The following is a 17,039-nucleotide window of genomic DNA, read 5'->3' on the forward strand; positions in this document are numbered from 1 at the left end:
GAATGAATGAATGAATGAATGAATGAATGAATGAATGAATGAATGAAATTGGCTGTTAGGGACTCAGGGAGGGTCTGGGAGAAGTTGGAAGTGGAGAAACAATATTCTTAAAATATATGAAAAATTTTTAAGAAAAATTTTTGAAAAATAAAGACAAGGTTTGTGAATGCAGTCAATACAGGGAACATGGAAGTGATTTGCGATCTGTGGGTTATAACCCAGGAACGGGTTCTAAAAATGAAAAGAAGAAGAAGAAGAAGAAGAAGAAGAAGAAGAAGAAGAAGAAGAAGAAGAAGAAGAACAGTGAAAATGTCACAGGCCTCTTTACATGCGGCACACATCACTTTATGAGCATTTCTTTCGTGTGTGTGTGTGTGTGTGTGTGTGTGTGTGTGTGTGTGTAGCTATTATATACATATACATACAGGAAGGTAGCCTGATTAACAGAAATTCTTGTAGAGAAGCAGGACAACCCCGTTTCTTATATTTTAACTATAAAAGGCTATCTTTAATATGTTTTAGTATAATAAGGAAATGGACACATAGGTGCTTATTCACCGTAAGAATTACTTTGTAAAGAAAGATCTTTTTAATGTTAAAGTGGTAATCTTTTTTAAATATCAACCTTTTCTTCAAACACTATCAGTTGGCTCTCACTCTTCCTCTGCCCCTTCCTCCTCTCTCTTTCCTTGAAACATGTGGCCACAGCTTTTGCATCAATATTTTTTTAACTTTGTACAAGAGATGATCTTATATGCAGCGTTTCCCTATTAACCACTACTAAGATGTGTTGGTTGTCTCCTACACACACACACACACACACACACACACACACACACACACACACATCTAGTTAGTTAGTTAGTTAGTTAGTTAGTTAGTTAGTTAGTTAGTTAGTTAGTTAGTTATAGAGCCCAGTTTAGCCTCACTGATGTTAGACCTGGCCTATACTGACTTACAAGATATTGAAGGATTATTCTCATATCTCAGTTGACAAATCTGTACCTGCCTTACTCCCCCAGATGTGTGCTGGCAGTTGTCAGAAGACAGGAATCCCACTTGTACTCATTGTGCCTATTGCTCTCCAGCAGCCATTTAACTTATTTAGAAGACACCAAAGGTCAGAGTAGCACTGCATTTTGTTTTGACCTTAATTGAATGTTTAACAGTCCTGGGACCTTGGTCATTGTCCCTGCTCCATTTCTAGACCTTGGTGAGAACAATTGAACAGAACACATCTGCCCCTTGGAGTCAGAAAATGGCTGCTATTGATAGAGTTGTTCCCTAAAATCTAGCAAACAGAAACAACTGCCAATAGCCAAGTGTGAGCTAGGATGACAAACTGCAGTTATGTCTGGTTTCTACCAGACATTTGGGCAAGAATCTTATTCCCTGATGAGGTTTCAAAATGCAGTACATCTTTTATGATCCAGTAGCCTACAAGGAAAGTGCTTGATAAACTATAGAACATTCTGTTTCCTCATCAGATCGACGCTGAAATGAGAGACACCCTGCAGTCCTGATACAGTGCGTATGTGCTGTCTTGGGTAAGTACATGTAAATCACCGAAGAATCTAGAACTGTATCACCTATTTTATAAGTCACAGAATGCAACTCTTTGTCAGAGAAAGCCCACTAGTCTCTAGTGAAAGACTTGAATACAAGCTGAATTCTTTTGTCTCTGGGTATTCTCATCCCCAGTTACACCTCTGATATATTTTTTTTTCTTTTTTACAGTTGACAGACACATTCTATTTTATACTTTAGTGTTACCATAACTGGAATTGTCATCTCGACATCTGTCTTCTGAGTTATCTCTTATACAGTTAACAGGCCCATTCTATTTCCTACTTTAAAATGGTATCATAACTGGAGTTGTTATCTTGACATTTATCTTCTTGGGAGAGGCTTTAAACCCACAAACTGATGATTTATTGGACAGGGAGTAAGTTTTTCAATCCTATAAAGCCAGGCTTTTATTTTTCCTGGAAGAAATCAGACTAGTGTTCGCTGGGGTGCCAAGACAAAAGAATTTCTTTACCTTATAGGTGAAAATAGTTTAGATACTAGAATCACAGCCTGCACAGACTGTTCACCATGTGACAAAGACCCGAGAAATAACACTTAGATTAGGTATGTTCGTATCTTCTGTCTCCTCCTCTCACCAAGACATAAACTCCATGTTCATAGTAGGAGGTGAAGATTTTTCTGAGTATTTTTAGAAAAGAAAAAAAAACAAGGGCAAATGTATTTTGCCACAATGCAAACGAAATTTTTATATACAAAAATAAAACCAAAACAAAACTAACAACCTAAAAACAAAATAACAGCAAAAAACAAAACAACAACAACAAAACAAACCCAAACAAACTCATACCCAAAATGGTGTCTTACTAAAGTATAAAACATTGAACTGTTATCTCAATTCTATGACCAGGGGCATTAGTGTTCAGTTTTCCATAATTTTAACATAATACCCAAGATAATCAACTTATTAAAAGAAAAGGTCGGTTTCGTTTCACTATTTGAGGTGTTCTGTCCCATAAATTTCATGTAGTTCCACTGCTTTTAGGCTTCTGTGCAGGTGTCATATGACAGCAATGGGGAACACACAGCCTAGCAAACTGCTGGCCTCATGATCAGAAACCAAAGAGAGAAAGAGGAAGAGCCTGGTGTCCCATATTCTGCTTTACGGGCACACTGATCCTCATTGACCGTCTCCCCACAAGCCACCCTGGGGCCTGTCCTTCTCGGGGTTTCTACTGCTGTGATGAAATACCATGAACAAAAACAAGTTGGGGAGGAAAGAGTTTATCTGGTTTACACTTCCACATTGTAGCTCATCGCCAAAGGAAGCCGGGACAGAGACTCAAATGTGACAGGAACCAGGAGGCAGGAGCTGATGAAGAGGCGATGGAAGGGCACTACTTACTGGCTGGTTCAGTACCCCATGGCATTTCTCAGCCTACTTTCCTACAGTGTCTAGGACGGCCATCCCAGGCATGGTCCCGCCCACAGCGGGCTGGCCCACCCCCATTGATCACTAATTAAGAAAATGCCCTCCAGGCTTGTCTACAGCTCAGTAATATGGAAGCTCCTCTCAGAAGATTTTAGCTTGCAGCAAGCTGACCTAAAACTATCCTGCATACGACCACATTACCTCTGTGGGATAGCCAAAACCCAAACCATACTAAGGGCTGTTCCCTATCGCGTCTCTTTTTCTCTGACAGCAATTATTCCTGTAGAGCAGACAGGCCTCACTCAACCCTGTCCTTGGCATAGCAATGTTTGCTCTGGGTATTGGGAACTCCTTCCCTTTAAATTCTAAAGACCCCATCCCCGAGGGCTATAAAGGTTATATGGGTCATGCTAGACAGGTTTATCTGTACCATGAAAACAAAAATAATATGACCTTGAATGCACCTGACATTTCTTTAATGCACCATTTATTCCCATTTTCTCACAGACCTAGAAGTTGGACCGCTCTGAAAAATTGCCACTGACAGCCAAATCAGCCCAAGACCACAGGAGGGTCACCAAGATGATTACATCTTCCCAAGCTACAATGTTTGTGATAAATTATTAAAAATAAATTGAAATGCAGTGCAAACCCTCAGTACAACGGAGAGTGACGTTCGCCTTTGGAATGGTTGCTGAGTGATCCACACAACTCTAGCCAGGCACAGAAGCTAGGCTTCTCACTAGACCTCTGCTGTTTCTGTAAAAGACTCCCAGCATCAGCACCAACTCTACCATCCCCAGCAGGCTCAGCTCCATTCCCTGACAATTCTTCGGACTTCATAGGTGCCATCAAGGAAAAGTTAGTTTGCTTGCTAACAAACAGCCTGAAAATATCACTTCTTAAAAGCAAAATATCTCAGGGGAGCACCCTCTCATGTCCTGCTGTGAATTGCAGCAGTTAATTCTATAGTAGCTACACACCTTGCAAATGAAAATTCTCCTGAGCATGAATGGAGAGGGGAGGTTTGTGGTTTGATTTTGCTTTGCTTTAATTTTGGTTTGGGCTTTTACTTTTGCTAGTGACTCCCGGGAACAATATGGCAAAGTAAGTTCTGGAATATCACAAATTTTCAGTTTAGCTTGATTTATCATGTCCTTAAAATATGCATGAATTTGTGTGTGTGTGTGTGTGTGTGTGTGTGTGTGTTCTTTGGTCTGAGAAAATAAAGGTCCCCTGATTCTATATTCTTCCTGGAAAACAGATATATTTTTTGAAATAAATAAGTCTGTGAAGCTAATAAATGCCTTCCCTATATAGAGTTAATTGCAGTAGGGAATTTGAAGTCATCTCATGGCAGATGTAGTTACACAGGAAAAATGAGATGTACTATTTGGCATATACAATAAAAACTGAGTTAAGCACAATCAACACTGCCATTCTCCAAGATTCTCATTAATCAAACCGTGTGAAGTGCCTGCACCTTTGCCAACGGGATGGAACGTCAGCGGCCTCTGTGGTAGAAAGTGTACCCCAGATTTGTGGGATACAAAGGTTCCAAACTGAGAAAATAACTTCAAATGGCATCCTTGAGGTGCCACAAGGTCAAAAACCAACTATCTACTACAAAGCAGGGCAACACTTCAGACTTTTGAAAAATTATTTTTCACAAAAACAAGGCCTTATTAAGGTTTCAAATAATTCCAAGTAGTAGATCATTGATTAAATGTGAGAGGACAGACTCTGAAAGGAGCTAGTGCTCAAGGTCATAGGAAGCAGAAAGCAGGACAGATTGACCTCCCAATTAACACTGCCTATAAGATTACTGGGCATATCTGAAGGACAGATTATTGAATCAAATTTGCCTGGAAGACATACCAGCCATAATTTATTGTATATACGTGGCCATTTCCCAGATTTATTTATCTGCTAGCCCCTTTGTGTGAGTACTGTCCAGAATTATTGCGCTGTCAATTTGGGGAAAATCACTCCCTGTTTTTAGATGAGAAATTGCACTCACAAATCATTTACAAACTACTGCAAACAGCTTCCGTTTAGTCCCCTATCTCTCTGCTTGATTAGGTAGAACTGCACACTTTTGTCCCCAAGTGGCCGGTAAATTTTACATAGATAACTGAAGTGGTGGGCTTTGTTGCTCTCATCTTCACTGTGTTTTCTTATGTTAAGAATCACCGACTCGAATGTTCCAGCATTTTAGCATGAGTTGTAGGTGTAGCTGTTATGTCCATAATCACATCCTTGCCGTTTCAACTCCCATGAGGCAGTTGTCTTTTGATGGGGTAACCCCTCAGTGCTGCCCAACATTAAGGGGTGATTTCCCATCTTCAACTAAGGTCAACCATAAATGATTCCACTAGGCAATTTGTTTTATATAAGCTTTCACTAATTTATAACTTCAGGGATCAACTTTATTCGAATCCTTGCTGGAGAGACTATTGTGTTTCTAAGAATTGACATGAGTTACACCAGGGTTCTTCTAGGAGATGACAGTGGATATATTTGTTTTAAGGTATTGGCTTATCCCACTGTGAAGCTGGTAAGTCTACCATCCTTAGGCCAGGCTGACAATATAGACACTGGAGAAGGATTTTGGCAGCACAGACTTTAGATAGAATCCGTCCTTGCCTGGAAACTTCTGTTTCATCTCTCAGGATGTGCAACGAATTGGCTGTCTCCTTCCTTTACTTGACGTTGGCTGATGGTAAATGTTAATCATACTACAGCGTGATTTTACCAAATTCTCACCAAAGTCTGCTCAGGCTAATGTATAAAACTCAGCAAGCACAGAGCTTTCTGTTGGCATCCTTCGTAGAGTTTAAAGTCTTTTATATTGCAGTTCTTACCATGCTCTCTGCACACTTAGATCATAACACTGGAAGTTCTCACATGTGGCCTTAATGGTCTTACACACTCTCCACAATGATTAGCTTATTATTATCCTCAGGATGAAATTCTTCAGAAGCAAGGCTGGAGTTTTAATTTTTAAAACATGGGAAAATCTTTTTATACCTTTTTAATTAAAGGGCAATAACCTAAAGCAACACAAGAATTTGATCAGATTTGACATTTATCAATTTCCATTGGGAAAGAAATAGCTAGAAGGAACCAAAGAGGTTAGTATGGTTGCCTGTTAGGTCTTTGGTCCTCCTTCAGAGAGCCTTACCTGCAGCCCAGCTCTGCCTCACATTAGATTTCTGAAATACAAAGTTCTTCCCTCGCAAGCCTCCCCTCAGAGGTTCAGATTTGATCAGGCTTGAGAAAGACCTATCTTAGCCAAACTGGAAAAGGGGAAATGTCTGAGAGCAGCCAGCTCATCGCTCTCACCTGTTGGCTCAGTGGCTGATCATACTTCAGCAAGGGTGAGCGCATACAGTTGAATTATCTGCAGCTGCCACTGCGCTGTCAACATTTGTCCTTAGTGACACACTGACACTTTCATCTTCCACTAAGCATTCCCAATCATGGGTAATCAAATATAAAAAATATTTTCTTTTCCACCTTTCTTTCTCTTTCTTTCTTTCTTTCTTTCTTTCTTTCTTTCTTTTTCTTTCTTTCTTTCTTTCTTTCTTCCTTCCTTCCTTCCTTTCTTTCTCTCTCTCTCTCTCTCTCTCTCTCTCTCTTCCTTCCTTTCTTTCTTTCTTCTCTTTAGTTACTTAGTTTGTTAGTTAGTCAGTTATTTTGGTTGTGAACCAAGCCATCTCTCCAGCTCATGTGCTCCTAATTCACTCCTACTTTCATAACTTAAGTTTACTGGCAAGCATCTGCTACCTGTCTGAATATTAGAGGTAGAGATTTTCATAATTTTCTAGCCTATAAAGAAGCTTTTTTGAAGTGTAAATTAAATGCTTGGCCCCACAGTCTTCGAGATCAGAATGGGTTATTAGACCTGTTGTATGCTGTACCATAAAGACTCGGAACTTAACCTATTTCAAATAAAGCCCTTTGCCTCCACCCTGTGGATGACATGTCTAACTGCAGGTAACTACAGAAAAGGATTCTGAAATAACATCTTTTCCATTATTCTAAAGTTTACTGATTTGGTACATTTACACAATGGAATACTACTCAGCAATTAAAAACAAAGAAATCCTGAAAATTGCAGGCAAATGGTGGGATCTAGAAAAGATCATTCTGAGTGAGGTAACCCAGAAGCAGAAAGACACACATGGGATATAATCACTTATAAGTGGATATTAGACATATAATATAGGATAATTATACTAAAATATGTACACGTTAAGAAGCTAAGCAAGAAGAAGGACCCAGGGTAAGATGATCAAACCTCATTCAGAAAGGCAAACGAGATGGACATCAGAAGAGGGAGAAAACAGGGAACAGGACAGGAGCCTATCACAGAAGGCATCTGAAAGACTCTACCCAGCAGGTTATCAAAACATATGCTGAGATTCATAGCCAAACTTTTTGCAGAGTGCGGGGAATCTTGTGAAGAGGGGGGGGGGGGAGATGGAGGGACCTGGAGGGGACAGGAGCTCCACAGGGAGAACAACAGAACCAGGAAGTCTGGGCTCAGGGGTCTTTTCTGAGACTGATACTCCAAACAAGGACCATGCATGGAGATAATTTAGAACCCCTGCACAGAAGTAGCCCATGGCAGCTCAGTGTCCAAGAGGATTCCTCAATAATAGGAACAGGGACTGTCTCTGACATGAACTCATGGGCTGGCTCTTTGATCACCTCCACCTGAAGGGGGAGCAGCCTTACCAGGCCACAGAGGAGGACAAGGAAGCCAGTCCAGATGAAACCTGATGGACTGACTGGGGTCAGATGGAAGGGGAGGAGGACCTCCCCTATCATTGGACTGGGGGAGGGGCATGGGAGAGGAACAGGGAGGGAGAAGGGTGGGGTTGGGAGGGAGGAGGGTGGGATTGGGAGGGTATGGAAGAGAAGGCTGCAGCTCAGTTGCAGGGTGAATAAACTGTAATTAATAAAAATTAAATTAAATTTTTTAAAAAATTACTATACAAAGTATTATGCTATACTAATTTGTTTTGTTGATCCTTGCCTCTCCTCTTCTCCCAGTCCCTTTGTCCTGTCTAATACTCTTTCACTGCAAGTAGCCTCCTTTTGCCTTTCATGTCATACATAGTCCATTCTCCCCAGTTCCTCAATAACTCTCTTTTCCCTCTCACTGTCCCTTTTCACTTTCACTACTTTTACCCATATTCACACATACTTCAGATGGTTTAGTGTTGACTATTTTATTAAGATATGATATGATATAGATAGTGAATGTATATGCATGCACAAATAAATAACATACATGTTATAATTTTAACATAAATGTTAAAATAGATCTTAATAGTCAACACTGAACCATCTAAAATACATTTTGCACTGTAACTGTTTACAAAAGCATGAAAAGCAGCTAGCAAGAAAAAAATTTCCCCACTCTTATTCTCTGTGATTAATTTTTAATATTGTCAATTTCACCACTTTTCACACACAAAACAAATGTGTTCCACTCAGATTTTTTTTTTTACTTACTTCCTGTTTCTAAGGCTGTTCAAATTTTTATAAATCATTAGATCTCTTTTGTCTCTTAAAAGATAACACTGCTTAGTGCAGTGGTGTACTCCTGTAATCCCAGCACTCAAGGAGGCAGATGCAGGCAGATCTTTGTGAGTTCAAGGCCACCCTGGTCTACAAAGAAAGTCCAGGACAGCCAAGGCTACACAGAGAAACTCTGTCTCAAAAAAAATTTTTTTGAGACAAAAAGAAAAAGATAATTTTGCTCTTGGGGACAGGAGCTAGCTAGAGGTAGTGAATTTTCCTAGCATGCAGGAAGCTCTAGGTTCACTGCCCAACACAAGCACAAAATTCTTTGCCAGTATAAGATAATAAAAAATGGTTTTTAAACAATACTAACACTTCATTTGATAGACTTTATTGGTGTGTGTGTGTGTGTGTGTGTGTGTGTGTGTGTGTATGTGTGTGTATAGTTTTTCAACCTGTGGCCTCATCTAATATTTACCAAAATCACTGGAAGATAACCTAGGTCCTATCACATGGAACTTCCAGGCGGTTGTGTTATCAGTGAGATAACAATGGCACAAGCTGGTGGACGGCAAAGACTTATCAGAGAGCCCATTCAGCACTTTTCCTTGAATCAGAAAACTGCTCAACCCTCTGTGACTGTGCTGTGAAGCTGCCGCCTAGCAGCTTGCTACCTGGAAAGAGCAGTTAGGTCAGTAATAGCTATGGACAGTTAAATGCACTAGCAAACAGCAACAAGCAAAATCCAAGGGTGGCTGGGCCAGCATGCCTGCTCTAGCTGCGATCACAGTGTGATCAGCCAAAGCTTCCTTAGACACCATTCCAGTCACGTGTTCAGCCCTGAGGCTGGGGAGAGTCAAGCAAATAGTATCTGGAAAGCATATGGCTCCATGATGGTCTCTTCCCATCGCAGCCTCAGGCCAGCCAGGCATTTCACATGGTGGCTGATGGCTTCCAGAGTGAGCTTCCTACAGCAGTTTTCCTTTCTAGTTGAGTTTCAGACCTCAGATTGCGTTCTTTCCATCTCTATTCTAGTCACCAAGTAAGTCCAAAGACTAATTCAAGTCAAGGGAAGAAGAAACTGGCTGTGCAATTTGATAAGCGAAGTAGCAAAAAGTTTGCGTTCTTACAATGCAAACACACAATATGTTCAGTAACTCAGATGTTAGATGAGGACACTGGGGCACCAAAGGGGCTAACTAGCCCTTTGAAGGTTAATTGCTAGGAAATACAAGCAACAATAGGATGCATTGGCAGCTTCATACCGGAGTATGATGAGCTTAAGTTCTATACATGTCCTCTCAACACTGAAACTGGATGCTGGATACATGCAGACAATTTTGAGCAGTGTTTTGACATCCAGTACAACTATAACATAAAAGCTTCTCAAGAAAATGAGATCCAGTGAGGCTATGTCTTGCAGAATACAGATCTTTATACATTTCCAAGGCTTTTAGTCAGCATTTATCAAGCTTAGTACTAAGTATTAAAATGGCTTATGCACTGTCTTTATGCAGGAAGGCATGTAGATGAATGAACTAGGGAAGGAGGAGAGAACGGATGTCACAAGAAGCTAGAGAAGCACTGAGGGTAAAATAAGGGGGAAACCAGCCCACCTCAGTTTCCAGACTTGAATAGTGGGGCAGGCACTTTGGGGTAGAATGGTATTCTCTCTCTCTCTGCTGTCCAGTCAGCTCCAAGGAAATCACCTTGGCGTCTGGTTCCAGGAGTCCATCAGCTGTCCCTTCTCCTCTTGCATCTTACCAGCCAAGTCAGTTCTTCCGACTTTCCATTTAAGAGTTGAAGCTCAGGACCAGAAAAACAATTCCTCCTTCACTGGTCTCTCACTATTAGTTGTTTGGTTCACTGTTTTGTTAACTTTCACGATGAATGGGAAGATGACATATCACATAATTAAAATAAATCATGCTGCCACCATCTACTCAGGAAAATCGACCAGGGCCAACAGGAAAGGAGGCATATAGTGGCTTCTGCAGACTGGTGGAGAGGAGGCATATAGTGGCTTCTACCTCCATCTCTGGACTTATCCTTATATTGTTGGCCATCCTACTTCCACACAAACTTCCCTGAAGGGCTCTAAGGCTCTGAAACATGGTCATGGTTCCTAGTTTCATATTACCTTTCAATGCATTTGTGTAACTGCATTTCATGTGCTTAACGTCCAAATTTGGTCTAGTAATTTAAAATCATTTCAATGTATTGTCCTCTTTCCCAGAAATATTTGCTTTTGAAAATACCACATGGGCTAGAAGAAGAATCCATAGGAATCAATATATTATAAGGTTTTGTTGTACATAGATGGGAGAAACTATTATAGACCAGGACACTCTCCCAAAGTCCAACTCCCAAGAGATGCACAAGTCCTTTCTGTTCAGCCAACCTTGTTGGTATCCTTTCCACCTTACAGAATTTTTTCAAGTGCTCTCCAAGGCTTGAAAGATGTCAATTTTGACTCTCTTTGAAGATGTCAATTCGTAGAAACGTGTAAACAAATGAAAAACAAATACTTTAAGTTGTTTTGAGACAGGAAGGATGAGAGTGAGGTTCAAAAATACTAAGCAATTGGAATGGCATCTGCCCTCACTAATCAGAGTAGGGTGCCACAAATTAGGATGATGGCCATGAGCAACTGGTTCAGTCATAAGGAGGCTGCTTGGCTGAACACTAGGCTGTTGGGAAACAGAATGGCTAAAGGGGCTGGAGAAATCCTTGGAGAAAGAAGGCAGGACAGAAAGCAGGAGAAAGAAGGCAGGACAGAAAGCAGGAGGGTCTCACACCCTTCACTCACTTGGGAAGTTCCTATGTCAACACTTTCATTTTTAGATTCTAAAGTTCCGAATGTAAGAGAGCACTGCTACTGCAGGTGAGATAATCTAAACACACTTGAAATCAAATAAAAGCTTCTAAAGAGGTCTGACAATGTATGTCCCACGTCAGCAATCTAGAAAGCAGTTTTAAATATAAGCTTAAATACTATAGGATTCATCCAATGAAAACAAACAACCAGTTCAAATTAAAAATAAAGGTAGGCAAACTCATTCTTAGAGGGGAAAACTAATTTTTATCTGTAAGTTTTCTAACCTACCTAACATAGTTTGTTGTCATTTGTAAGTTTCCAGCTATGAAGTTTGAAGCTAAGCCAACCATCAGTCACAACCATCACTTGAGTTATTTCCGAGTAAACAACAGAGACTCAGAGTTTGAGCAGGCTTCAGCTACTGGCTCAAAATGCTGAAATGATTCCCCAGTAATAATCAAAGTGGTGAGTAACTTTAATTTGAATTTATTCAAACAAATTCATCCCTCTAATCCGTTGTCTATCCCAGAGTCAGCTTTTAATGGTGCAGCTGCATTGCAAACCATTTCCAGGGGTCTTGATCAGACACAGTGGACAAATTCCTGGTGGGTAAAAATTCTTTAAAGTGTTGCTGTCACAATTTGGATAGAAATGCCACTTACCAAGGGAGATGCACAACCATTTATTTTTCATGTCTTGTTGTCCCTAAAACACAACTATGAAACTAAAATGTGCTGTGATCTCAATATTTGTATTAAAAAAAAATACCAGTTCTCTCAGGAGCCTGTCTATGACACTGGTCACTCTAGCCTCTGCATTATGGGGGATGACAAATGAATGGGAAAGGAGGTCTCTCAAGGTGCCAACAGTGAATATCCGCTCATAATCATCACCTTTCAATAGTCAGAGGTCTGCGGGAAAACAAAAAAACACAAAACAAACAAACAAACAAAAACCTGTAGAGTTCCCAGTCTCTAAACTTGAAAACCTATAAAATCCTAGCCTTTCCTTTCCATTGCTTTGAAATACAGCACTGTCATCACAGCCAGTCAAAAGCTAGTGTGAGCACCTTATACTCTAGTGCACAATTTAGCAAATTCGGAATAAGGTTCAAGTTTCACACTCCATCCCTGTCATACTCATTAAGAAAAGACTCCTTTCATCCTCTACATAAACTGTAAAGAACACAGATGATGGAGAGATTTGCAGAGTTAGGTACTTTCATTTGTACCCACATAATTAAATCGATGTATTATTTTTGTTTAACTCTAGTGCAGCCAGTGTAAATAAATCATCATCTCTCTCTCTGTCTCTCTCTCTGTGTCTGTCTGCCTTTCTTTCTCTCTTTTTCTCAAGTTTAAAACATTTCTTATTGACTTGGTACAATCCATATGTTAAAGAGAGTGCTAAGTATTTAAGTATATTGACTCTATTACATACAGAAATTGTTCAGTGTAGTAGTTATCACCACTGTACATATGAGGCAATTTCAGCCTTAGAAAAATAAATGAAGCGAGGCTGTCTTCTTTAGATATGTTTGTATTAAATGTTAAGGCTAACAACCAAAACCTTGTTTGTTTGGGTTTTTTTTTTTATTATTAATTCTTTGAAGATTTCATTCCGTGTATTTTGATCACAGTTATCACCACCCCCATTTCTGCTCCCAATTCCTCCTCCCAAGTATACCCTTTCCACCCTACTCCCCAATCTCCTGTCCTTTACTTTTTTAAATATGACTCCAATTTGTGCTATCTATATATTCCTGAGTATGAGGTCCTTTACTGGAGCACAGTAGGCCCACTAGAAGCCATACCCTTAAAACTGATTCTTCCCACGCACCCCCAAACCATCAGTTGCCCATAGCCCTCTTGTGATCCTACACTCTAGTTTGCTGATTGCCTTCTTCTCATAGTCTTTCATAGGCAGCATAACTGCTATGAATTAATGAGTAGAGCAGTCATATCCAGAAAATAATGTTTTTGCTACAGGCTTCCTTAACCTCTGGCTCTTACATTATTTCTGCCTCTTCTTCTAAAATGGTCCTTCAGCCTTAGGGATGGGGCTTGTGATACAGATGTCCCATTTGTGGCTGAGCACCATACTGATACGTGTCCTCTGCACTTTGATCAGTTGGGAATTTCTGCATTAACCACCAACCATTGCACAAGGAAAACCCCTCTGATGATGTCTAAGAACTGCACAAATATATGAACAGAGAAAGACTAATTTAGAGGGCAGTTTGATCTGATGTCTACTTAAATGATAAGAGTAGGATCACGCGTGGAGCCTGTGAACTCCCAAGCCATCAGTTCTTGTTCAGATACATAGCACATGTTTAGAACAGGCAGGTTTCCTCCTGTGGAACAGGCCTTGAATCCCATCAGAAAGTGGTTGGTTATCCCCAAAATCCTATAAGAAGCACATACAGAACAATGACAAAGCTGTCCCTTCGAATATACTAGCCCTTAAGTTTAAAACTCCAGGAGTGAAATCCAAGAGCATGGGTTGGGCTTCTCTGAGAGAGTTGCAGGAAGTAAGACACAACTAAGAATGGGTATGGAGTCCTCAAGGGAGATTACAGTTTTCTTAACATTAGCCATCTACATATCATTTTGGAGACTCTCAGATCACTTCTGAAAGGGCTGCTAAGAAAACTTTTCCCTTCCTCTCTCTCTTGATAACTGATATAAGTGAGGTTGTTCTGGGCAGGCTTTGGACAGAATCCAAATGAGGTCTGATAATGTGAAAACATGAAACCTATCATTACACAGGAAGGCTAGTCTGTGTCCTTGCCCCATAAAGGGGATTCTGGTGAAATTTCTAGAAAACTAGCAGTTTGTTTGTAAGCAGAAAGACCTCAAGCACTTGTTCAATTTGTGGGAATTCTTGCTTCACTACTGGTCAGAGAAGAGGAGGAGAGAGTCAATAAAAGAAGGGAAAGAAGGTATGGGAAGAAAGAGAAGGAGATAGGGAAGGAAGTAAGGGAAGGAGGAAGAAAAGGAGAGAAAAGAAAAGGCAAAGAAATATGGGATAGCACAATGCATACTGAAAGAGTACAGATAAATTGAAAACTTAAAGGATAAATGCTCATGAGAAAATTGTCTCTGTGACATGTGTGCAGGAACACCTACCTAAAAAGTCAGATTAGTTTTAGTATACAAAAGCTGAAGTGTTCTATCCAACCAAGGACCATAAGAAAAATGCCCACAGGCAAATGCATATATGTAGAATCCTGTACAACAGCATGGATGGTAAAGCGTTTAATACCTTTAGTGTGTGACCAGATTGAGAAAAACAGAAAGAAGTCAGGGAAAAAAGATTAATGGGTAGACTCAGCAGTGAGGGGACAGAAACACAGCTCCACACTGCCACCTTCAGCCGCTTGTTCCAGAGTTTTGCTGAGCCAACTGTGGATATGTGGCTTTGACACTGGAAACAATCTCAGAATGAGCCAGTTTCTGAAGCAGAACAGGTGCTTTTATTGAATACATTTCAACATAGGCTTAAGGACAGGGCTAGGAGCGAAGGGTGCTCGAGGAGAAAGCATACACACATGAGAACAGGAGTGTGGGCTTCTCTAAGAGAGCTGGAGGGAATAAGACACCCCCAAGAAAAGAGAGTGGGTCCTCAAAGGAGCGCTACAGTTTGTCTCAGCATCCACCATCTACATAGCATTTCCTTGGCTCTCAGATCACATCTTAAAGAGCTGCAAAGAAACCTTTCCCCCTTCCTCTCTCTCTTGATAAGTGAGATGACTCAGGCTTCTCTGGACATGAGTGTGATGGAATTATATAATCTGCTAATTATATAATGATTTCACCATGAGGTGAAAAGGAGGGCTGGTCTGTCCTTGTCCTGTGAAGAAGATTCTGAAAATCCCTAGAAAAATTGCAGGTTTATAGGTAGCTGCGGAAAAAGGCCTTAAGCAATTGTTCATTTTGCTGAAATTCTTGCTGGTGCCTTCAACAGAGCCGCTTCGCGGTCCTCAAATTTTCTCTGCCTTTATCCTGCCTCTTCTGCACCTACCCGCTGCCATCATATCAAGGTATATAATGCTAAAAGATGGGGGCAGCTACCCTTTGAGGTGGGTGACAGTGGAGAATCCTGGAGTTCAGCAATGAACAGATAGGACCATATTAAAACACTGGGGAATTTGGAGAGAGGGCCAAAGCAAGGTTGGAGTCAGTGTGAGGCAGGTGGAGTATACAGAAGCTGAAGAGGGGACTGAGGAAGAAACAAATTAAAAAACAACAGGAGCTTCAGCTGAGCAGACAGAACCTTCGATGGAAAGCAGAGAAGATAAATGGATGGAGTGGAAGGAGGGTGAGAAAGTGGACCTCTATGAACAGAGTTAAGAGACGCAGGCAGCAAAAGATGGCAACTGTCAGGAAAGAGAGACGCAGAAAACTAATTCGTGTCCCCATCACCGAGGTGAACTGAAGCCTAGCCAGGCAGGGGTGAGAACTGAGAAACACGGGTACTGAGTTCGGGTATTCTGAGGCCTGGTATTGTGCAGTACTGTGACAGGAAACTATTTTGAATGTCTCTACTATGAGGCCCGGTTTCAGGAGTCAAAAATCCCTCAGCTCTCCTCCCTCTGGAAGTCCATGCAAGGGTCAGGCAGGACACAGCAGTGACGGTATGCAAAGCTAATCTAGCCACTTATGAGTTGGAAGCCCGAGAGCTCCATGCCCAGAAATATAAAGGGGGGGTGAGATAGAAGTCACTACTTCATCAAGTCTGGAAGCTTGCCAGAAAAGCTGCCAAGTGATTTCCAGGCTCCTAAATTGAAGATCCTCCTGGTGCATAGGAGAGTCTGTCTTAGTACTGAGTACCGTGTCCTCGTGGGGTCACCCAATTCTGCCTCTAGCTATTTGGGTGTACTGGAGATGAGGCCTGGTCTTTAGAAAGCTTGTATCACTTTGGGGCCTAAAAACAGGGCAGCCCAGAGAGACGGCATTCAGCGCTGCACACAAGCAGACCGCTGAGTTGCTAGGTGAACACTACAAAAGAAGAAACAAGATGCCGAGTAACACAGAAACTGCTCTCACCAGGAGCCTCAGAGGCCAAGCAGCTACAGAAGAGGAGGGTGTTCACATGGGTAGACCGACTACCCACAAGGAGGGCCTCAGAGGACTGGAAACCTGTCATCTCCTCTTAAAAAATATTTTAGCCCTTCCCCTTTGGCGGTGTGCTTTTGGACGTTTGTCCCCTTTCCTACAAAGACTTTTAAAAACAAATGGTGGTTTTAAATATTTATGTATAAAGTTTTATTATATTTTTGTAGCTTCCTTCTTCTCTTTTGTCCTTTTTTGTAAAAAATATTCTTTTTTAAAAGTCAGGTTTTATGTTGTTCCCTTCCTTCTTTTTAAGTTGAAATTGTTTGTTTGTTTGTTTGTTTGTCTCTTTGTTTTTCTGCTTTGCTCTGCAGCCTACTGCGTATCTCACATCTTCAATACCCTGGAGTCTCCTCTGAGCCTTACTTTTCACCTTCACAACTTCTTGATGTTGCCACTTAGGGCCTTGTTGCAGGAACTTTAGATACTATCCACATCCTGCTACATATCGTGTAGATTCAGCAGCTCTGGAACAAGGCATAGAACTCTCTGTGACCCCTTCAATACTGCACCTTTCATACCTATAAAACTAGTAGACAACACCTCTGAAACCATGGAGAAAAGCTGCCACATTTTCCTAACAACTTGTGGTGGAACCTGCCCTCCTTGG

The 17,039-nt window shown here is 41.0% G+C and overlaps 1 protein-coding gene across 1 annotated transcript in view; it reads left to right on the forward strand.

The window, feature by feature from the left end:
* Gc (GC vitamin D binding protein) overlaps nucleotides 1–3,616 on the forward strand; it is a 31,614-nt gene extending 27,998 nt beyond the window's left edge. Inside the window, exons 12-13 of the mRNA XM_055596022.1 lie at nucleotides 1,488–1,547; nucleotides 3,467–3,616. Coding sequence (XP_055451997.1) covers nucleotides 1,488–1,523 — 36 coding nt within the window. The 3' untranslated portion in view covers nucleotides 1,524–1,547; nucleotides 3,467–3,616. The remainder of the gene's footprint in view (nucleotides 1–1,487; nucleotides 1,548–3,466) is intronic.
* Nucleotides 3,617–17,039: the final 13,423 nt, after the last annotated feature.

This window comes from Psammomys obesus, unplaced genomic scaffold, assembly GCF_907164565.1.
Source record: "Psammomys obesus unplaced genomic scaffold, mPsaObe1.curated_primary_1811, whole genome shotgun sequence".
NCBI lineage: Eukaryota > Metazoa > Chordata > Mammalia > Rodentia > Muridae > Psammomys > Psammomys obesus.